The sequence below is a fragment of the Scyliorhinus canicula genome, chromosome 9, assembly GCF_902713615.1.
Source record: "Scyliorhinus canicula chromosome 9, sScyCan1.1, whole genome shotgun sequence".
Classification (NCBI taxonomy): Eukaryota; Metazoa; Chordata; class Chondrichthyes; order Carcharhiniformes; family Scyliorhinidae; genus Scyliorhinus; species Scyliorhinus canicula.
This window is the reverse complement of record NC_052154.1, coordinates 98739588-98763009: the sequence shown is the minus strand read 5'-3', so window position 1 is coordinate 98763009 and position 23422 is coordinate 98739588. Positions and strand designations below refer to the sequence as shown.

At 48.8% G+C, this 23422-nt stretch overlaps 1 protein-coding gene across 1 annotated transcript in view; it reads right to left on the bottom strand.

The window, feature by feature from the left end:
- Positions 1-1132: 1132 nt before the first annotated feature.
- The window catches only part of LOC119971572 (26S proteasome regulatory subunit 6A), a 40092-nt gene continuing 17802 nt past the window's right edge, over positions 1133-23422 (bottom strand). The window contains exons 5-10 of the mRNA XM_038807324.1: positions 21096-21239; positions 20324-20472; positions 3022-3118; positions 2316-2461; positions 1928-2009; positions 1133-1791 (exon numbers count right to left, since the gene is read on the bottom strand). Of these exons, the coding sequence (XP_038663252.1) occupies positions 1681-1791; positions 1928-2009; positions 2316-2461; positions 3022-3118; positions 20324-20472; positions 21096-21239 (729 nt within the window). The 3' untranslated portion in view covers positions 1133-1680. The remainder of the gene's footprint in view (positions 1792-1927; positions 2010-2315; positions 2462-3021; positions 3119-20323; positions 20473-21095; positions 21240-23422) is intronic.

Here is a 23422-nt window from a genome sequence, read left to right as displayed (position 1 = left end):
CACACAGGGAGAACGTGCAGACTCCGCACAGTGACCCAGCGGGGAATCAAACCTGGGACCCTGGAGCTGTGAAGCAATTGTGCTAACCACAATGCTACCGTGCTGCCCAGGTTGTGGGGGTGAGACTCATGCAGACACGGGGAGAATGTGCAAACTCCACACTGACAGTGAGCCGGGGCTGGGATTGAACCCAGGTCCCCAGTGCCATGAATCAACCGTGCTAACCACTGCACCACCGTGCTGTCCCCGGCATAGGTGCAATCTCACATGAGGAATGAATCTTTCCCAGATTTACTTTGCATTGTATACATGTTAAAACTCACAGAATTCACTACTTTAAAAAAAAATTCGCTTCAGTATGACTACTTATCCATATTATGTACAAAAATAATGTTTTCTAAAATAAATATGAAGCAGGACAAAGAATTAGCAAAGTTTTGAGTGTCTCTGATCTGGTTCAAAGCAATGTCTAAACAACGAAGCATCTCTCTCGCTGTCCTGTGTAAGGTACCTTCGCTGTCTAAGCTGGGCTCTGGAAGAGGAGTGAGATGGAAAAGCATTTCACACAATCAACTTCTTCCAGGATCTTTCCCAATTTCCCTCCCTCCCTTGATCCACAGAGTGCTGCTATGTTTAGAACGGGGCCCCGGTGTAAGTAAAACCCATAACGCAAGAAATAGGGGTTAGACCCACTTGTTCAATTGAGCTCACTCCATTCACAGTTTGTGTTCCATGATGGGCTCAGTCCCATTATCCTCCCTCCCGATCCTCTCCAGAACACTCTTCCTTGCATCTCCCATCATCTAGTTAGGGGGGCTTTAACCTTGGGGTAAGAGCTCACTGTCACCATTTCCTGCTCCCTTTACCCATGTGCTTGTGTTCATTGTACCACTTCATTCCCTAAGGAAGCATGCAGGTCTGGGATGTACGAGTCTGTGTACTGTATTGAACTCAAGTGCAGTGCTACATGTGTATGGTCCAACTGTACAATATAGTGATGTTCATTTTGATGTACTGTTCATAGCCAAGGATTGAGAAAGTTTAAAGTAATAAATTGATCTGTTCAGGGAGTGTTTAAGATTGTAATATATACACTTTGAGCATTCAATTGGTCAATAAATTAAAAAGTAAAGCCACAAAACAAGAGTGTATTTATTTTGTTTGAGGTATAGAACATTCCGAGTGTGCGTGAAACTGCTCTGGACTTCCCCATGGTCCAGGCAACGTGGACAGCGACACAATCTCCCCTTCGAGACTGAAGTTAACCAGTAGAAGTCGTAACACAGCCAGGGAGCTGCATTTCCTGCCCCAGCTGCAAGTTAAAACAAACCCAGCAAACTGGGCATGCTAGCTTATACCAACCCCTCTCACCGGGGTGGGGACTCTTGGGGCATCAAGATTAATTAAAGGTAGCAAACAAATTGCAAAATTGCCAGCTGGACAATGTACACTAGACTGCACCCACACACCAACTGAGCATAGCCACCATTTCCCCCATCGGCCCCTCAACTGCTGTTTCCTCTATACAGTTGCATGTGCAGATACCACCAGTACTCCAGATATTGGGCTAAGCCACGTCAATTAATGTGGGGGGAAAAAAATATCATTTTATTTTATACTGCTGCAAAGATTGTAGTGTAGGATCCAAGTTAGTTAGATCAGTCTCTTACTGCCTAATTTCTAGGCGTAGTATTGGAGGTTCGCCTTTTTCTTGGCTTGCACCTCCAGGATGCCCTCCATGTAATCTTCATGTGTCAGCTCCGTGGCCTCCCTGCGCAAAGCAATCATGCCCTGTCAAATTAAAAAAAACATCATTAGCGACACATTGTTCCGATCTCCGGGGGAATTCTCTATTCTGACACACTGTTCCCGATCACCGGGAATTCCTACCCAACACACTTTTCCCGATATCTAGAGTTATACTCACCGCTTCCACACACACGGCCTTGCACTGAGCTCCATTGAAGTCATCGGTACATCGAGCCAACTCCTCGTAGTTTACATCAAGACTGCAGAGGAATAATAATCAGTTATTAAACAGGTAGGACTAGCCCGATTGTTCCATGAAGAGTCAGCATGGACTCGACTGGCCAAATGGCCTTCTGTGCTATAAATCACTCTGTCTTTACCAGTACCTGGCTAAAGTACTAACCACATCTGTCAGTATATCTTTCCCAGTATCTACAAAACTCCTGGTTACAGATTGGCTGTATCACACAACGAGATGACACAGGGAGCAGTAACAGCTGGTAAATATATAGTGGGGGGTGGCAAAGGTCCATACTGACTCCCTCCTGAACACAGACTGCCCTCACCTTACGTTCATTTTCCGGGAGTGAATCTGCATAATCCTTGCTCGTGCCTCCTCGTTGGGCATTGGAAACTCAATCTTGCGATCCAGTCTGCCAGATCTCAGCAAGGCTGGATCCAGGATGTCCACTCGGTTGGTAGCTGCAATCACCTGCAGGCAAATGGGAAAAAGGCAACTCAAACTACATTTAAACATCCAGAGAAAGGGATCACGTAAATACATACAGCATCAAGGATAGGAGTGGTCAAACATCTTTTGTGACAATCAATATGTGCGAATAGTAACTTTTGTGATGTGGTGAAACATTTCTCAGCCACTTCAAATGGATGGAACTATTAGACCAAGTGGGTAAAAACATTTGCTTTTCCTTTGTTGACCCTTCTCTTACTGTCAAGACCGTGGAAGATGCACTTGTATCAAATTAACAAAGTGGCCTCCACATTCCAGCAACAAGAACAGCTAGTGTATGTAATACATGGTGAAGTTTATTAACACAGAACGTTTATATGTCCATGTGAACACTTACCCTGAGCTCTGCATCCACATACCATAGGCAGAAAACCAATATTTACAGGGGGCCCTCCCAGAGGACAGTCACACCCCACCCCCAGAATCTACTGATATTTGTAGGGAGCCCCCAGGATATGCCAATATTTGGAAGGGACATTATCACAAAGACAAAAAATCACATTTGCTTCCAATACATTTACCTTGACAAGGGTATTTGGTTGGAAGCCATCGAGCTGATTGAGAAGTTCCAACATTGTTCGCTGAACCTCACGGTCCCCAGCCTTTTCACTGTCAAACCTGTAACACATGATAGAGTGTAACCCCACTGATATTGTTCAGGTAATATAGCACTGACACTGCAACCCCTCTGTCCATGGCACAACAGTCACACCCCTCGCAATACAGCACCAATACCTTCCCAGATAATGCTCCTCCCACCACAGAGACCCACCCTCTGCTCAAAATAGACAAGACACCAAAGCTTGACAGCAACATCCACTGTATCACCAGGACTCTTTCTCCAGCTCCCCCCCCTCACCCACCACCACCACTACGCGCACACATACAGCAGTATAGGAAGTAGAGTAGCAGCACAAGTCAGTCATTCAGCCCTTCGAACCTGTTCTGTCATTTGATAAGATCATGGCTGATCTGATTGTGGATTGTGGCCTTAACTCTACTTTTCAGTGTCCCCATAAATCTTGATCACTTGTCAATCCGGAATCAATCTAACTCAGCCTTGAATAAATTCAATAATATTAATCTTCATTGTAGGCTTACATTAACACAGTCATGAAGTTACTGTGACAATCCCCTAATCGCCACATTCCGGCGCCTGGTCGGGTTCACAGAGGGAGAATGCAGAATGTCCAAATAACCAAGCACATCTTTTGGGACTTGTGGGAGGAAACTGGAGCACCAGGAGGGAACCCACGCAGTCACGGGGAGAAGGTGCAGACTCCACAGACAGTGATCCAAGCCGTGAATCAAACCTGGTACCCTGGAGCTGTGAAGCCACAGTGCTAACCACTGTGCTACCATGCCGCCCAATGAGCCACTATCCATTGCTCTCGGAGAAAGACAATTCCACAGATTAACGACTCTCAAGAGAAAACATTTCTCTGCCAAACAATGCCCTTATTCCTACACTGTGTCCACCAGTTCTCATCTCCCCCATAAGGAGAAACATTAGTCAGGTATCCACCCGATCAGGTCACTCAGGATCTTCCATGTTCAATAAGATCACCTCTTATTCTTCTATACCTGATGGATGCAAACCCAGCCTGTCCAACCTTTATTCCTCAGAAAGTCTTTCATCCCAAGAATCAGTCAAGTGAACCTTCTCAGAACTGCTTCTAATGCATAGAACAGCACAGTAGCATTGTGGATAGTGCAACTGCTTCACAGCTCCAGTGTCCCAGGTTCGATTCCGGCTTGGGTCACTGTCTGTGCGGAGTCTGCACATCCTCCCCGTGTGTGTGTGGGTTTCCTCCGGGTGCTCCGGTTTCCTCCCACAGTCCAAAGATGTGCAGGTTAGGTGGATTGGCTATGATAAATTGCCCTTAGTGTCCAAAAATTGCCCTTAGTGTTGGGAGGGGTTACTGGGTTATAGGGACAGGGTGGAGGTGTTGACCTTGTGTAGGCTGCTCTTTCCAAGAGCCGGTGCAGACTCGATGGGCCGAATGGCCGCCTTCTGCACAGTAAATTCTATGAACAGTACAGCACAGTACAGGCCCTTCAGCCCACTATGTTGTGCTGACCATTTGTCCTAATCGAAGATCAACGTAACCTACCTCCCTTCAATTTACTGCTGTCCATGTGCTTGTCTAAGAGTCACTTAAATGTCTCTAATGACTCTGACTCCACCATCTCTGCTGGCAGTGCATTCCACACACCCACCACCCCTATACCTTCCTCCAATCACCTTAAAATGATGTCCCCTCGTGACAGCCATTTCCACCCTGGGGAAAAGTCTCTGGCTATCCACTGTATCCATGCCTCTCATCACCTTGTACACCTCTATCAAATCACCTCTCTGCCTTCTGCGCTCCAGTGAGAAAAGCCCTAGCCCCCTCAACCTTTCTTCATAAGACATACCATCCAGTCCAGGCAGCATCCTGGTAAATCTCCTCTGTTTTAAAAAAATAATAATTTTATTGAAATTTTTACAAAATATAAACATCTTAACTTTATTAACATACAACCGCAGTAACACCCCATGAACAATACCCCCCAGCTTCAAGAGCAACTTCAAACAAAAGGAAAGAACAAAAACAAAGAAAAAGAAAAAAGGGAAAAACAAAAAAAAAGAGAGATAGCACCCTCCACACACCCATGTGCACAGTTCTTCCTCCCCCCAATCCTTACCACCCTCCCCCCCACCGGGTTGCTGCTGCTGTCGGCCTATTTCCCTACCGTTCCGCCAGGAAGTCCAGAAAAGGCTGCCACCGCCTGAAAAACCCTTGTACTGATCCCCTCAGGGCAAATTTCACCCTCTCCAATTTAATGAACCCCACCATGTCATTGATCCAGGCCTCCACGCTTGGGGGCCTTGCATCCTTCCATTGAAGCAAGATCCTCCGCCGGGCTACTAGGGACGCAAAGGCCAGGACCCCGGCCTCTATCGCCTCGTGCACTCCCGGCTCCACTGCAACCCCAAACATTGCGAGTCCCCAGCCTGGCTCGACCCTGGATCCCACCACCCTCGACACCGTCTTTGCTACCCCCTTCCAAAACTCCCCCAGCGCTGGGCACGCCCAAAACATATGGGCGTGGTTCGCTGGGCTCCCCGAGCACCTAGCACACCTGTCCTCTCCCCCGAAAAACCTGCTCATCCTCGACCCAGTCATGTGGGCCTAATGCAGCACCTTGAACTGTATGAGGCTAAGCCTCACACAGGAAGAGGAGGAATTCACTCTCTCCAGGGCATCCGCCCACGTCCCCTCCTCAATCTCCTCTTCCCATTTCCCCTTCAGTTCCTCCACCAAGGCCTCGTCTACCTCCAGCATTACCCGGTATATGTCCGAGATCCTTCCTCCTCCGACCCACACCCCCGAGAGCACCCTATCCCACACCCCTCGTGGGGGCAGCAAGGGGAACCCCTCCACCTGCTGCCTGGCAAACGGCCTCACCTGGATGTACCTAAACATGTTCCCCGGGGGGAGCCCAAACTTCCCCTCTAACTCCCCCAAGCTCGCAATCCTCCCCTCCACAAACAGGTCCCTCAACCTCCTGACCCCTGCCCTGTGCCAGCCCAGAAATCCATCATCAATGCTCCCTGGGACGAACCGATGGTTCCCCCGTATCGGGGCCCCCATCGAGCCCCCCATTTCTCCCCTGTGCCGTCTCCATTGCCCCCAAATTTTGAGGGTAGCCGCCACCACCGGGCTCGTGGTGTACCTCGTTGGAGGGAGCGGCAACGGCGCCGTTACTAGCGCTTTCAGGCTCGTGCCCACACAAGACGCCGCCTCCATCCTCTTCCACGCTGCCCCCTCCTCGTCCATTACCCACTTACGCACCATCGCTGCGTTGGCCGCCCAGTAGTACCCACAGAGGTTGGGCAACGCCAGCCCCCCCCCTGTCCCTGCCTCATTCCAGGAACACTCTTCGAACCCTCGGAGTCCCATGCGCCCACACAAATCCCGTGATACTGCTGTTGACCCTCCTAAAAAAGGCCTTCGGGATAAGGATGGGGAGGCACTGGAACAGGAACAAAAACCTCGGGAGCACCTTCATCTTGACGGACTGCACCCTCCCCGCCAGTGACAGCGGTAACATATCCCATCTCTTAAACTCCTCCTCCATCTGCTCCACCAATCTTGTGAGGTTGAGCTTATAGAACAGTACAGCACAGAACAGGCCCTTCGGCCCTCGATGTTGTGCCGAGCAATGATCACCCTACTTAAACCCACGTAACCCGTATACCCGTAACCCAACAATCCCCCCATTAACCTTACACTACGGGCAATTTAGCATGGCCAATCCACCTAACCCGCTTTGGACTGTGGGAGGAAACCGGAGCACCCGGAGGAAACCCACACACACACGGGGAGGACGTGCAGACTCCACACAGACAGTGACCCAGCCGGGAATCGAACCTGGGACCCTGGAGCTGTGAAGCATTGATGCTAACCACCATGCTACCGTGAGGCCCAGCTTGTGCAGGGCCCCCCAACTCCCAGCCACCTGGACCCCTAGGTACCTGAAGCTCTTCCCTGCCTGCTTCAATGGGAGCCTACCAATCCCCTCCTCTTGATCCCCCGGATGCACCACAAACACCTCACTCTTGCCCAGGTTCAGCTTATACCCCGAGAAACCCCCGAATTCCCCAAGAATCCTCATCAGCTCCGGCATCCCCCCCACCGGGTCCGCCACATACAGCAACAGGTTGTCCGCGTACAGCGACACTCGATGCTCCTCACCACCCCGCACCAGGCCCCTCCAGTTCCCTGACTCCCTCAATGCCATGGCCAGGGGCTCAATCGCCAACGCGAAGAGCAAGGGGGACACCCCTGTCTCGTCCCCCGATGCAGCCGAAAGTACTCCGACCTCCTCCTATTTGTGGCTACACTTGCCATCGGGGCCTCGTAGAGCAGCCTCACCCACCGGATAAAGCCCTCCCCAAACCCAAACCTCTCCAACACCTCCCACAAGTACTCCCATTCAACCCTATCGAAGGCCTTCTCCGCGTCTAATGCCATCACTATCTCCGCCTCCCCTTCTACAGCCGGCATCATAATGACGTTGAGGAGCCTTCGCACGTTTGTGTTCAGCTGCCTTCCCTTCACAAACCCCGTCTGGTCCTCATGTATGACCCCAGGCACACAATCCTCTATTCTCGTGGCCAGGATCTTTGCCAGCAGCTTAGCATCGGCGTTCAGCTGCAAAATCGGCCTATATGATCCACACTGCAGAGAGTCCTTGTCCCGCTTCAGGATCAAGGAAATCAGCGCCCGTGACATGCCTCGTTGCCTCGTTAAAGGTCCGGACCAACAGGGGGCCCAACAGGTCCAAATACTTTTTATAGAATTCAGCCGGAAACCCATCCGGCCCCGACGCCTTCCCCGACTGAATGCTCCCTATCCCTTTGACCACCTCCTCCAGCTCGATCGGCGCCCCTAGTCCCTCCACCTGCTCCTCTTCCACCCTCGGGAATCGCAACTTGTCCAGGAAGTGCCCCATTCCACCCTCCTCCACCGGGGGTTCAGACCGGTACAGTTCCCCATAGAAGTCCCTGAAGACCCCATTGACATCTACCCCCCTCCGCACCACCTTCCCAGCTCTATCCATCACTCCCCCAATCTCCCTGGCCGCGTCTCGCTTCCGGAGCTGGTGCGCCAGCATCCTGCTCGCCTTCTCCCCGTGTTCATACACCGCCCCCTGTGCTTTCCTCCACTGGGCTTCCGCCTTTCTGGTCGTCAGTAGGTCAAATCTGGCCTCTCCCCCAGCAATCCCTCCTCTGGGGCCTCCGCATATCTCCTATCCACCTGCACCATCTCCCCTATCAGTCTTTCCCTTTCCCTCTGCTCCCCCCTCTCCCTATGGGTTCGGATGGAGATCAATTTCCCCCTCATCACCGCCTTCAATGCCTCCCAGACCGTCCCCACCCGAACCTCCCCGTTATCATTGGCCTCGAGGTATCTCTCAATACACCCCCGGATCCTCCCGGCCACCTCATCTGCCAGCAGCCCCACCTCCATGCGCCAGAGCGGATGTTGGTCCCTCTCTTCCCCCAGCCCGAGGTCCATCCAGTGCGGGGCATGATCCAAAATGGCAATGGCTGAGTATTCCACTTCCTCCACCCTCGACACCAGCCCCCCTGCTCAGGACAAAAAAAATAAATCCTCGAGTAGGCCTCATGTACATGGGAGAAAAACGAGTATTCCCCAGCCCTTGGCCTCGCAAACCTCCAAGGGTCCACCCCCTCCCCCCCATCTGGTCCATAAATCCCCTCAACACCTTAGCCGCCGCCGACCTCCTACCCGTTCGGGACTTGGATCGATCAAATGGGGGATCCAGCACAGTGTTAAAGTCTCCCCCCATGATCAGGCCCCCCGCCTCCAGGTCCGGAATGCGGCCCAACATACGCCGCATGAACCCCGCATCGTCCCAATTTGGGGCATAAACATTCACCAACACTACCCGCTCCCAATGCAGCTTGACACTCACCATCACGTACCTCCCGCCACTGTCAGCCACCACCTTCAACGCCTCAAACGACACCTTCTTCCCCACCAGGATCGCCACCCCCTTACTCTTCTCATCCAGCCCTGAGTGGAATACTTGGCCCACACACCCCTTCCGCAGCCAGACCTGGTCCACCACTCTCAGGTGTGTCTCCTGGAGCATGGCCACATCTGCCTTCAGTCCCTTCAGGTGCGCAACTACTCGGGCCCTTTTGACCGGACCATTCAGCCCCCTCACATTCCAGGTTATCAGCCGGATCCGAGGGCTCCCTGCCCCCTTCCCCTGCCGATTAGCCATACCCCATTCCTTGCCCACCCCCGGCCAGCGTCCCACGCTCTGCCAGTTTCCCACGGCGGCAACTCCCCGCCCCCCCAGCACCCCCTGCGTCTTCCAGCTCCTTCCTGAACGTTTCAGCAGCAACCCGGTTACCCCCCCCCCCCCCCTCTCTTCCCCCCCCCCCTCACTTCCCCCCCCCCCCAGCCAGGCTAGGACCCCTCCTAGCCGCGCCCCCCCCTCCTCTACAGCACTCCCGTGAGCCAGCTATCTTCTGCTGACCCCGGCGGCTCCCGCCCTACTTTCGGCTCCTCCCAACGTGGGACTGCCCCTCCTCCATTGTGCCCGTCAACGAGTCCACCCTCCCCCCGCTCCTGCGCGGGAAAAGAAAACACGCCCCCTCCCTCTCCCAGCGCGGGAACCCCGCAGAAAGCCCGCGCTTTCGCCCTGCCGGGCCCCGCCTCCTCCAGGGCCACTCCCATTGTCAGTCCCCCCCACCAGCTCCCCGAACACCCCGTTTACCCCTCTGCCTGAACCCGTCCACCCAACCCCTGCTTGAAAACCCATAAAGAGAGCACCCGTACGACATCACCCCACCCACCCTAAAGCCACCCCACATCTTGCCCTAAACCCAGCAAATACAAATACAGTATAAATAAATACAGTATTATACAGCATCCCCCATCAGGGGGACCCTCAGTTTGAGTCCAGTTTCTCGGCTTGCACGAAGGCCCACGCCTCCTCCGGGGACTCAAAATAGTGGTGTCGATCCTTATAGGTGACCCACAGACGCGCCGGCTGCAACATTCCAAACTTCACCGTCCGTCTGTGGAGCACCGCCTTCGTCCGGTTAAACCCGGCCCTCCGCCTCGCCACTTCCGCACTCCAATCCTGGAAGATCTGCACCTCCGTGTTCTCCCATTTGCTGATCCGCTCCTTCTTGGCCCACCGGAGCACACACTCACGATCCACGAACCGGTGGAACCTCACCAACACCGCCCGCGGCGGCTCATTCGGCTTGGGCCTCCTAGCCAGAATTCTGTGGGCCCCCTCCAACTCCAGGGGCCCCTGGAAGGACCCAGCCCCCATCAGCGTGTTCAGCATCATCACCACATAGGCCGCAAGCTCCGACCCCTCCGTGAGGCCCAGGATCCGCAAATTCTTCCTCCTCGACCGGTTGTCCAGCTCCTCGAACCGCTCCTGCCATCTTTTATGGAGCGCCTCGTGCATCTCCACCTTCCCCACCACAGCCACGACCTCGTCCTCCCTTTCGGAGGCCTGCTGCTGCAGCTCCCGGATCGCAGCCCCCTGGGCTGTCTGGGTCTCCATCAGTTCCCTGTTGGTTACTTTCAGGGACTCCAGCAGCTCCACCTTCAGCTCCTGGAAGCAGCGCAGCAGAGTCGTCTGCTGCTCCTGGACCCACTTTCTCAGCTTCTCAAAGCTTTCGCCAGCCGCCATTTTGTTTTTCGGCTCCCGATTTTTTCTAGGTGTTTTCGTCGTCTATTTCCTCTCTGCCCGCTCCTGGTCCGGACCATGGGACCACTGGGGCGACTCCTGGCCTCTTCCCCCGTCGGGATTTGCCTCCTCAGCTCCGTTGGGGGCCTTTAAAAAAGCCCCGAAGTCCGTTAATCACGGGAGCCGCCGAACGTGCGGCTCAACTGCGCATTGCCGCCACCGGAAGTCGTAAATCTCCTCTGTACCCTCTCCAAAGCATCCACATCCTATAATGAGGCGACCAGAACTGGACACAATATTCCAAGTGTGGTCTAACTAGGGTTTAATAAAGCTGCAGCAAAACTTTGCGGCTCTTAAACTCAAACCCCCTGTTAATGAAAGCCAACACACCATGCGCCTTCTTAACAACCCTATCAACCTGGGTGGCAACTTTGAGGGATCTATGTATGTGGACCCCAAGATCCCTCTGTTCCTCCACACTTCAAGAATCCTGCCTTTAACCCTGTATTGAGCATTCAAATTCAACCTTCCAAAATGAATCACTTCACATTTATCAAGGTTGAACTCCATCTGCCACTTCTCAGCCCAGCTCTGCATCCTGTCAATGTCCTGCTGTAACCTGCAACAACCCTCAACTCTATCTACAACTCCACCAACCTTCGTGTCATCGGCAAACTTACTAACCCACCCTTCCACTTCTTCATCCAAGTCATTTATAAAAACCACAAAGAGCAGAGGTCCCAGAACAGGTCCTTGCAGGACACCACTGGTCACCAACCTCCAGGTGGAATACTTTCCATCCACTACCACTCGCTGTCTTCTTTCGGCCAGCTAATTCTGTAACCAGACAGCCAAATGTCCCCATATCCCATGCCCCCTAACTTTCTGAATGAGCCTACCATGAGGAACCTTATCAAATGCCTTACTGAAATCCATATACACATCCACTGCCCGACCTTCATCAATGTGTCTCGTCACATCCTCAAAGAATTCAATGAGGCTTGTGAGGCATGACCTGCTCCTCCCAAAGTCATGCTGACTATCTTTAATCAAACTATGTTTTTCTAAATAATCATAAATCCCATCTCTCAGAATCCTTTCCAATATTTTGCTCACCACAGACGCAAGACTGATGGGTCTGTAATTCCCAGAGATTCCCCTATTCCCTTTCTTGAACAGGGGAACAACATTCGCCTCCCTCCAATCATCCGGTACTACGCCAGTGGAGAGTGTGAGGACGTAAAGATCAACGCCATTGGCGCAGCAATCTCGTCCCTCGCTTCCAGTAGTAACCTTGGGTATATCCTGTCAAGCCCAGGAGACTCATCTATCCTGGTGCTTTTCAAAATTTCCAGCACATCCTCCTTCTTAATATCAACAAAGTTAGATCTTTTCCTAAAACTGCACAAAGTACTCCAGATGTGGTCCCTGTACAGCTGCAGTAAACCTTCCAGCTTTATATTTCATTGCAATAAACATCAATATTCCATTTGTCTTTCTAATCACTTGCTGTACCTGTGTACTAACCTGTGATTCATGTACCCAGAAACCCAGATCCCACTGTACCACAGAGTTCTGCAATCTCTATTTCAATAGTTTACCGTTGTTATTCTTCCTGACAAAAGTAGACAAGTTGATATTTTCCCACATCATGCTCCACCTGCCAAATGTTTGCTCACTAACAACCTATTGACATGCTGAAAAAAAGGGACAAGCGTTCAAAGCTTTTCATCCTGCGCTCATCAGGACAGATATGCAAGAATACCAAATCTCAAAAGGAACATCAATTTATCCTGCACGAGAAGAGGGTGTGGATTGGTTCGTTCTGATTGCCACAGGTGTTGCCATGGAGAGTGTACCAGGGAACAGTTAACGGCCAGGCTTTTGTTGAAATTGAAACCAGGCAGCTCAAATCTGATTGATCAAGGCATTGCCATGGAGTATGAAGCAAGGAATGGCTGTCTCCCACGCTTTTGTCCATTTGAAAATGATGCAATGTGTGGACATGAAGTTCAGGGTCCTGTGTGTGGCTTCTCGCACGCACCAGTGAGCTACTAACGCTAGAAGACGCAAGAACTTGACATAAGAACATAAGACCTCGGAGCAGGAGTAGGCTACCTGGCCCCTCAAGCCTGCTCCGCCATTCAATGAGATCATGGCTGATCTTTTGTGGACTCAGCTCCACTTTCCGGCCCGAACACCATAACCCTTAATCCCATTATTCTTCAAAAAACTATCTATCTTTACCTTTAAAACATTTAACAAAGGAGCCTCTGCTGCTTCACTGGGTAAGGAATTCCATAGATTCACAACCCTTTGGGTGAAGAAGTTCCTCCTATGCTCAGTCCTAAATCTACTTCCCTTTATTTTGAGGCTATGCCCTCTAGTTCTGCTTTCACCCGCCAGTGGAAACAACCTGCCCGCATCTGTCCTATCTATTTCCTTCATAATTTTATGTGTTTCTAAAAGATCCCCCTCCCCGCATCCCTCTAAATTCCAACGAGTACAGTCCCAGTCTACTCAGCCTTTCCTCTTAATCCAACCCCTTCAGCTCTGGGATTAACCCAGTGAATCTCCTCTGCACACCCTCCAGCGCCAGTACGTCCTTTCTCAGGTAAGGAGACCAAAACTGAACACAATATTCCAGGTGTGGCCTCACTAACACCTTATACAATTGCAGCATAACCTCCATCCCTCGAGCAATGAAGGACAAAATTCCATTTGCCTTCTTAATCACCTGTTGCACCTGTAAACCAACTTTTTGCGACTCTAGCACGCCCAGGTCTCACTGCATTGCAGCATGTTTTAATATATTTATCATTTAAATAATAATCCCTTTTACTGTTATTCCTACCAAAATGGATAATCTCACATTTGTCATCATTGTGTTCCATCTGCCAGACCCTAGCCCATTCACTTAACCTATCCAAATCCCTCTTCTGACTTCCAGTATCCTCTGCACTTTTGTTTTACCACTCATCTTAGTGTCGTCTGCAAACTTGGACACATTGCCCTTGGGTCCCAACTCCAAATCATCTCTGTAAATTGTGAACAATTGTGGGCCCAACATGGATCCCCGAGGGGCACCACTAGCTACTGATTGCCAACCAGTGAAACACCTATTAATCCCCACTCTTTGCTTTCCATTAATTAACCAATCGTTTATCCATGCTACTACTGTACCCTTAATTCCCTGCATCGTTACCTCATGCAGCAACCTTTTGTGCGGCACCTTGTCTAAAGCTTTCTGGAAATCCAGATATACCACATCCATTGGCTCCCCGTTATCTCCCGCACTGGTAATGTCCTCAAAAAATTCCACTAAATTAGCTAGGCACGACCTGCCCTTTATGAACCCATGCTGCGTCTGCCTATTGATGATAGATTCCAGCATCTTCCCTACTACCGAAGTTAAGCTAACTGGCCTATAATTACCCAATTTCTTAAACAGTGGTGTCACGTTTGCTAATTTCCAATCTGCCGAGACCACCCCAGAGTAGTGAATTTTGGTAAATTATCACGAGTGCATTTGCAATTTCCCAAGCCCTCTCTTTTAGCACTCTGGGGTGCATTCCATCAGGGCCAGGAGACTTGTCTACCTTTAGCCCCATTAGCTTGCCCATCACTACGTCCTTAGGTGATAACAATCATCTCAAGGTCCACACCTGTCATAGCCTCATTTCTATCAGTCACTGGCATGTTATTTGTGTCTTCCACTGTGAAGACCGACTCAAAAAACCTGTTCAGTTCCTCAGCCATTTCCTCATCTCCCATTATTAAATCTCCCTTCTCATCCTCTAAAGGACCAATATTTACCTTAGCCACTGAGGCTGTTTCACACAGGGCTAAATCACTGGCTTTGAAAGCAGACCAAGCAGGCCAGCAGCACGGTTCGATTCCCGTAACAGCCTCCCTGAACAGGTGCTGGAATGTGGCGACTAGGGGCTTTTCACAGTAACTTCATTGAAGCCTACTTGTGACAATAAGCGATTTTCATTTCATTTTTTTGTTTTACATATTTGTAGAAACTTTTACTATCTGTCTTTATATTCTGAGAAAGTTTTATCTCAATCTATTTTGCTCTTCTTTATAGCTTTTTTAGTAGCTTTCTGTTGCCCACTAAAGATTTCCCAGTCCTCTAGCCTCCCACTAATCTTTGCCACTTTGTATGCTTTTTCCTTCAATTTGATACTCTCCCTTATTTCCTTAGATATCCACGGTCGATTTTCCCTCTTTCTACCGTCCATTCTTTTTGTTGGTATAAACCTTTGCTGAGCACTGTGAAAATCGCTTAGAAGGTTCTCCACTGTTCCTCAACTGTTCCACCATAAAGTCTTTGTTCCCAGTCTACCTTAGCTAGCTCTTCTTTCATCCTATTGTAATCTCCTTTGTTCAAGCACAAAACACTAGTGTTTGATTTTACCTTCTCACCCTCCATCTTTATTTAAAGACATCTTGTGTTGTCCAATCGCAGAATCTAATGTTGGACACCATAGAACATAGAACAGTACAGCACAGAACAGGCCCTTCGGCCCTCGATGTTGTGCCGAGCAATGATCACCCTACTTAAACCCACGTAACCCGTATACCCGTAACCCAACAATCCCTCCATTAACCTTACACTACGGGCAATTTTAGCATGGCCAATCCACCTAACCCGCACATCTTTGGACTGTGGGAGGAAACCGGAGCACCCGGAGGAAACCCACGCACACACGGGGAGGACGTGGAGACTCCACACAGACAGTGACCCAGCCGGGAATCGAACCTGGGACCCTGGAGCTGTGAAGCATTGATGCTAACCACCATGCTACCGTGAGGCCCCCATATTCTCAATGTGCTCGTATTTTGTCTGACATCTCTTGAAATGGCATCTTATCAAATGACTTTTGGAAATCCAAGTACACAAAATCTTCAGGTTCCCCTTTGTTCATACTGCTTGTTACTTTCTCAAAGAACTCTAATAAATCAGTTAAAATTGATTCCTCTTTCACAAAACCATAGAACATAGAACAGTACAGCACAGAACAGGCCCTTCGGCCCTCGATGTTGTGCCGAGCCATGGTCACCCTACTCAAACCCACGTATCCACCCTATACCCGTAACCCAACAACCCCCCCCCCCCCCCCCCCCCCCCAACCTTACTTTTTAGGACACTACGGGCAATTTAGCATGGCCAATCCACCTAACCCGCACATCTTTGGACTGTGGGAGGAAACCAGAGCTACCCGGAGGAAACCCACGCACACACGGGGAGGACGTGCAGACTCCGCACAGACAGTGACCCAGCCGGGAATCGAACCTGGGACCCTGGAGCTGTGAAGCATTTATGCTAACCACCATGCTGCCCTCATGTTGACTGCCTGATTCCATCATTATGGTTTTCTAAGTATTCTGCTATAACCTCCTTAATAATGAATTATAGCATTTTCCCTCTGACAGGTGTCAGGCTAACTGGCCTAGAGTTTCTTGCTTTCTGTCTCCCTACTTCCTTGAACAAAGGTGTTATATTACCTATGTTCCAAACTGCTTGGAACCTTCCAAAATCTAACCAATGTTGGAGGATTATAACCAGTGCCTCTACTATCTCTGCAGCCACATCTTTAAGGCCCTCTGTTGCAGGCCATGTTGTCCTGGGTGACTTGCCAGTCTTTAGATCTAATATGTTCCCCACCAGCATTTCTCTCGTGATAGTGATTGTTTTAGGTTCCTCTCTCCCTTTTACCCGACTTTCAAGTATCTATGGGAAATTTTCTAGTCTTCTATAATGAGACATCTGTTTAATGCCTCTGCAATTTCCTTGTTTCCCATTATTAATTCCCCAGACTCTCTCTCTCTCTCTCTCTCTCTCTCGGACTATCACCTTTCCTTTTTAAATACTTTTGGAAGTTCTTGCTACCTGTTTTTTATATTTCTCGTTAGCTTTCTCTTAAACTCCACTTTCTCACTCATTTTTCTTAGTCTTTTGTGAGGGACTTCCCCCTGTGTATTTTACTTATAAAATAGAAATAGGCTCATTGCCCATCAAAGACCTAAAATGGCTGAATCTATGCCAGTCTGTGACCCTCGAACAAAAGGAGCTACCCAACCATTGGGGAAACTCGCATCTCATTATCTCCGAAGAGGCACTGACGACACATTATGGGTCACACAGACCACATTCATAAGAACATAAGAACTAGGAGCAGGAGTAGGCCACCTGGCCCCTCGAGCCTGCTCCGCCATTCAATGAGATCATGGCTGATCTTTTGTGGACTCAGCTCCACTTTCCGGCCCGAACACCATAACCCTTAATCCCTTTATTCTTCAAAAAACTATCTATCTTTACCTTAAAAACATGTAATGAAGGAGCCTCAACTGCTTCACTGGGCAAGGAATTCCATAGATTCACAACCCTTTGGGTGAAGAAGTTCCTCCTAAACTCAGTCCTAAATCTACTCCCCCTTATTTTGAGGCTATGCCCCCTAGTTCTGCTGTCACCCGCCAGTGGAAACAACCTGCCCGCATCTATCCTATCTATTCCCTTCATAATTTTAAATGTTTCTATAAGATCCCCCCTCATCCTTCTAAATTCCAACGAGTACAGTCCCAGTCTACTCAACCTCTCCTCATAATCCAACCCCTTCAGCTCTGGGATTAACCTAGTGAATCTCCCCTGCACACCCTCCAGCGCCAGTACGTCCTTTCTCAAGTAAGGAGACCAAAACTGAACACAATACTCCAGGTGTGGCCGCACTAACACCTTATACAATTGCAACATAACCTCCCTAGTCTTAAACTCCATCCCTCTAGCAATGAAGGACAAAATTCCATTTGCCTTCTTAATCACCTGTTGCACTTGTAAACCAACCTTCTGTGACTCATGCACTAGCACACCCAAGTCTCTCTGAACAGCGGCATGCTTTAATATTTTATCGTTTAAATAATAATCCCGTTTGCTGTTATTCCTACCAAAATGGATAACCTCACATTTGTCAACATTGTATTCCATCTGCCAGACCCGAGCCCATTCACTTAACCTATCCAAATCCCTCTGCAGACTTCCAGTATCCTCTGCACTTTTCGCTTTACCACTCATCTTAGTGTCATCTGCAAACTTGGACACATTGCCCTTGGTCCCCAACTCCAAATCATCTATGTAAATTGTGAACAATTATGGGCCCAACACGGATCCCTGAGGGACACCACTAGCTACTGATTGCCAACCAGAGAAACACCCATTTATCCCAACTCTTTGCTTTCTATTAATTAACCAATCCTCTATCCATGCTACTACTTTACCCTTAATGCCATGCATCTTTATCTTATGCAGCAACCTTTTGTGTGGCACCTTGTCAAAGGCTTTCTGGAAATCCAGATATACCACATCCATCGGCTCCCCGTTATCTACTGCACTGGTAATGTCCTCAAAAAATTCCACTAAATTAGTTAGGCATGACCTGCCTTTAACGAACCCATGCTGCGTCTGCCCAATGGGACAATTTCTATCCAGATGCCTCGCAATTTCTTCCTTGATAATAGATTCCAGCATCTTCCCTATTACCGAAGTTAAACTCACTGGCCTATAATTTCCTGCTTTCTGCCTACCTCCTTTTTTAAACAGTGGCGTCACGTTTGCTAATTTCCAATCCACCGGGACCACCCCAGAGTCTAGTGAATTTCGGTAAATTATCACTAGTGCATCTGCAATTTCCCTAGCCATCTCTTTTAGCACTCTGGGATGCATTCCATCAGGGCCAGGAGACTTGTCTACCTTTAGCCCCATTAGCTTGCCCATCACTCCCTCCTTAGTGATAACAATCCTCTCAAGGTCCTCACCTGTCATAGCCTCATTTCTATCAGTCGCTGGCATGTTATTTGTGTCTTCCACTGTGAAGACCGACCCAAAAAACCTGTTCAGTTCCTCAGCCATTTCCTCATTTCCCATTATTAAAACTCCCTTCTCATCCTCTAAAGGACCAATATTTACCTTAGCCACTCTTTTTTGTCTTATATATTTGTAAAAACTTTTACTGTCTGTTTTTATATTCTGAGCAAGTTTACTCTCATACTCTATCTTACTCTTCTTTATAGCTTTTTTAGTAGCTTTCTGTTGCCCCCTAAAGATTTCCCAGTCCTCTAATCTCCCAGCAATCTTTGCCACTTTATATGCTTTTTCCTTCAATTTGATACTCTCCCTTATTTCCTTAGATATCCACGGTCGATTTTCCCTCTTTCTTCCGTCCTTCCTTTTTGAAACCTTTGCTGAGCACTGTGAAAAATCGCTTGGAAGGTTCTCCACTGTTCCTCAACTGTTCCACCATAAAGTCTTAGCTCCCAGTCTACCTTAGCTAGTTCTTCTCTCATCCCCTTGTAATCTCCTTTGTTTAAACACAAAACACTAGTATTTGATTTTACTTTCTCACCCTCCATCTGTATTTTAAATTCCACCATATTGTGATCGCTCCTTCCGAGAGGATCCCTAACTATGAGATCATGAATCAATCCTGTCTCATTACACAGGACAAGATCTAGGACCGCTTGTTCCCTCGTAGGTTCCATTACATACTGTTCTAGGAAACTATCGCGGATACATTCTATAAACTCCTCCTCACGGTTGCCTTGACCGACCTGGTTAAACCAATCGACATGTAGATTAAAATCCCCCATGATAACTGCTGTACCATTTCTACATGCATCAGTTATTTCTTTGTTTATTGCCTGCCCCACCATATCGTTACTATTTGGTGGCCGATAGACTACTCCTATGAGTGACTTTTTCGCCTTACTATTCCTGATTTCCACCCAAATGGATTCAACCTTATCCTCCATAGCACCGATGTCATCCCTTACTATTGCCCGGATGTCATCCTTAAATAACAGAGCAACACCACCTCCCTTACCATCCACTCTGTCCTTCCGAATAGTTTGATACCCTCGGATATTTAACTCCCAGTCGTGACCATCCTTTAACCATGTTTCAGTAATGGCCACTAAATCATAGTCATTTACGATGATTTGTGCCACCAACTCATTTACTTTATTCCGAATACTACGAGCATTCAGGCAAAGAGAGCTATACAAAGGCCATCTTCTTTTCATAACCCAGGCTGGCCAACAGTGTCTGCTGAGACAAATGACCCTTCAATCTTCCTTTCAATTCTTAAAGATAGTGACATTCAACTATCTTGGGACCCAGATGAGTGACACACACCCTTTGTCAAAGATTGTATGAAGAGGTGGGAGTCATACTAGATGGACCTTTGGTTTATGGAACCTGTAATACTGCCTTGCTGCACTGCAGTTTCAGTCTGCCATTTTACCATCCAACTAGCAACATCACAGGTAGTAGATCTGCCCACGTTGGAAATCTGGCCCCATCGCCAACAAGACCGATTTATTTCCGCAAGCCCGTCACATTCTATAAAGTCAAGACCAAGGGTTTCAGCTCACCAACCTCCGTGAAGCGCGCGCACACACACACACACACACACACACACACACACACACACACACACACACACACACACACACACACACACACACACACACACACAGAAATTCAACTTCCACCTCATCATGAACATGGAGTTGGTGCACAATACTCACCGTTTTGTGCCAATGGCGTCCAACTCGTCAATGAAGATGATGGATGGAGCCTTTTCTTTGGCCAAGGCAAAAGCATCACGGACCAGCTTTGCACCATCGCCAATAAACATCTGGACCAGCTGCGGCCCCGCCAGTTTCAAAAAGGTAGCCTGGGGTAAGAAGGGTGTACGGTCAAATACAGAACAAAGCTCCCGCTACACAGTCCAAACACTCCCAGGCAAGGTACAGCACTGGGGCAGCACGGTAGCACAGTGGTTAGCACAGTTGTTTCACAGATCCAGGGTCCCAGGTTCGATTCCTGACTTGGGTCACTGTCTGTGCGAAGTCCGCACGTTCTCCCCGTGTGTGCGTGGGTTTTCTCCCACAGTCCAAAGATGTGCAGGTTAGGTGGATTGGCCATGATAAATTGCCCCTAGTGTCCAAAAAGGTTAGGTGGGGTTACTGGGTACGGGGACAGGGTGGAGGCATGGGCTTAAGTAGGGTGCTCTTTCCAAGGGCGGTGCAGACTCAATGGGCTGAATGGCCTCCTTCTACACAGTACATTCTATGATTCTGGGTACAGAGTAAAGCTCCCTCTATGCTGTCCCCATCAAACATTCCCAGGGAAGGTACAGCACGGGGTTAGATACAGAATAAAGCGCCCTCTACGCTGTCTCATAAAATACTCCCAGGACAGGTACAGCATGAGCATAGATGGATTAAAGCTCCCAATAAGTCTAGACCAGCATGCCTGTTTTTACAGTACTTACCCAGACAGCTCTCTGTCACTGACCTTGGTTTGTGCAGCACAGGCTCTGGCCAGCAGCGTCTTCCCTGTTCCTGGTGGTCCATACATCAGAACGCCCTTTGGTGGCTGGATGCCCAGATTCTCAAACTTCTCCTTGTGATTCATAGGAAGGACTATAGCTTCAACAAGCTGCAGAGACAAGTCAGCATTATTATAGGAAAGAGCCAGCCAGCAGACTATCACACACTGGGGAGGCATGGTGCAGTGGTATGGTCACTGGACTAGTAAACTAAAGACCCAAAGTAATGGATCTTTCCAGGGTTTGAATTCCACCACTGCAGATGGTGAAATTTTAATCCAGCAAAAATCTAGAATGAGACAGTTTAATGATGACCATGAAACCATTGTTGATTATTGCAAAACCCCATCTGATTCACAAATGTCCTTTCGGGAAGGAAATCTGCCGTCCTTGCCTGGTCTGGTCTGGCCTACATGTGATGCCAGACCCACAGCAATGTGGTTGACTCTTAACTGCCCCCTCGAGGGCAATTAGGGATAGAACATAGAACATTCCAGCGCAGTACAGGCCCTTCGGCCCTCGATATTGCGCCGACCTGTGAAACCATCTGACGCCTATCTGACCTACACTATTCCATTTTCATCCACATGTCTATCCAGTGACCACTTAAATGCCCTTAAAGTTGGCGAGTCTACTACTGTTGCAGGCAGGGCGTTCCATACCCCTACTACTCTCTGAGTAAAGAAACTGCCTCTGACATCTGTCCTATATCTACCACCCCTCAATTTAAAGCTATGTCCCCTCGTGTTGGTCATCACCATCCGAGGAAAAAGACTCACTGTCCACCCTATCTAACCCTCTGACTATCTTATATGTCTCTATTAAGTCACCTCTCAGCCTTCTCCTCTCTAACGAAAACAACCTCAAGTCCCTGAGCCTTTCCTCGTAAGACCTTCCCTCCATACCAGGCAACATCCTAGTAAATCTCCTCTGAACCCTTTCTAAAGCTTCCACATCCTTCCTATAATGTGGTGACCAGAACTGCATGCAGTACTCCAGGAGCGGCCGCACCGGAGTTATGTACAGCTGCAGCATTACCTTGTGGCTCCGAAACTCAATCCCACTACTGATAAAAGGCTAGCACACCATATGCCTTCTTAACAGCCCTATTAACCTGGGTGGCAACTTTCAGGGATTTATGTACCTGGATGCCGAGATCTCTCTGTTCATCTACACTACCAAGAATCTTGCCATTAGCCCAGTACTCTGCAATCCTGTTACTCCTTCCAAAGTGAACCACCTCACACTTTTCCGCATTAAACTCCATCTGCCACCTCTCAGCCCAGCTCTGCAGCTTATCTATGTCCCTCTGTATCCTATAACATCCTTCAGCACTATCCACAACTCCACCGACCTTCGTGACATCTGCAAATTTACTAACCCATCCTTCTACACCCTCTTCCAGGTCATTTATAAAAATGACAAACAGCAGTGGCCCCAAAACAGATCCTTGCGGTACACCACTAGTAACTGAACTCCAGGATGAACATTTGCCATCAACCACCACTCTCTGTCTTCTTTCAGCTAGCCAATTACTGATCCAAACCGCTAAATCACCTTCAATCCCATACTTCCTTATTTTCTGCAATAGCCTACCGTGGGGAACCTTATCAAACGCCTTACTGAAATCCATATACACCTCATCAACCGCTTTACCCTCATCCACCTGTTTGGTCACCTTCTCAAAAAACTCAATAAGGTTTGTGAGGCATGACCTACCCTTCACAAAACCGTGTTGACTATCGCTAATCAACTTGTTCTTTTCAAGATGATTATAAACCCTATCTCTTATAACCTTTTCCAACATTTTACCCACAACCAAAGTGAGGCTCACAAGTCTATAATTACCAGGGTTGTCTCTACTCCCCTTCTTGAACAAGGGGACAACATTTGCTATCCTCCAGTCTTCCGGCAGTATTCCTGTCGACAAAGACGACATAAAGATTAAGGACAAAGGCTCTGCAATCTCCTCCCTGGCTTCCCAGAGAATCCTAGGATAAATCCCATCTGGCCCAGGGGACTTATCTATTTTGACATTTTCCAAAATTGATAACACCTCCTCCTTTTGAACCTCAATTCCATCTAGCCTGGTCGACTGAATCTGAGTATTCTCCTCGACAACATTGTCTTTCTCCAGTGTAAACACTGACGAAAAATATCCATTTAACGCTTCCCCTATCTCCTCTGATTCCACACACAACTTTCCACTACTATCCTTGATTGGCCCTAATTTTACTCTAGTCATTCTTTTGTTCCTGATATACCTATAGAAAGCCTTAGGGTTTTCCTTGAT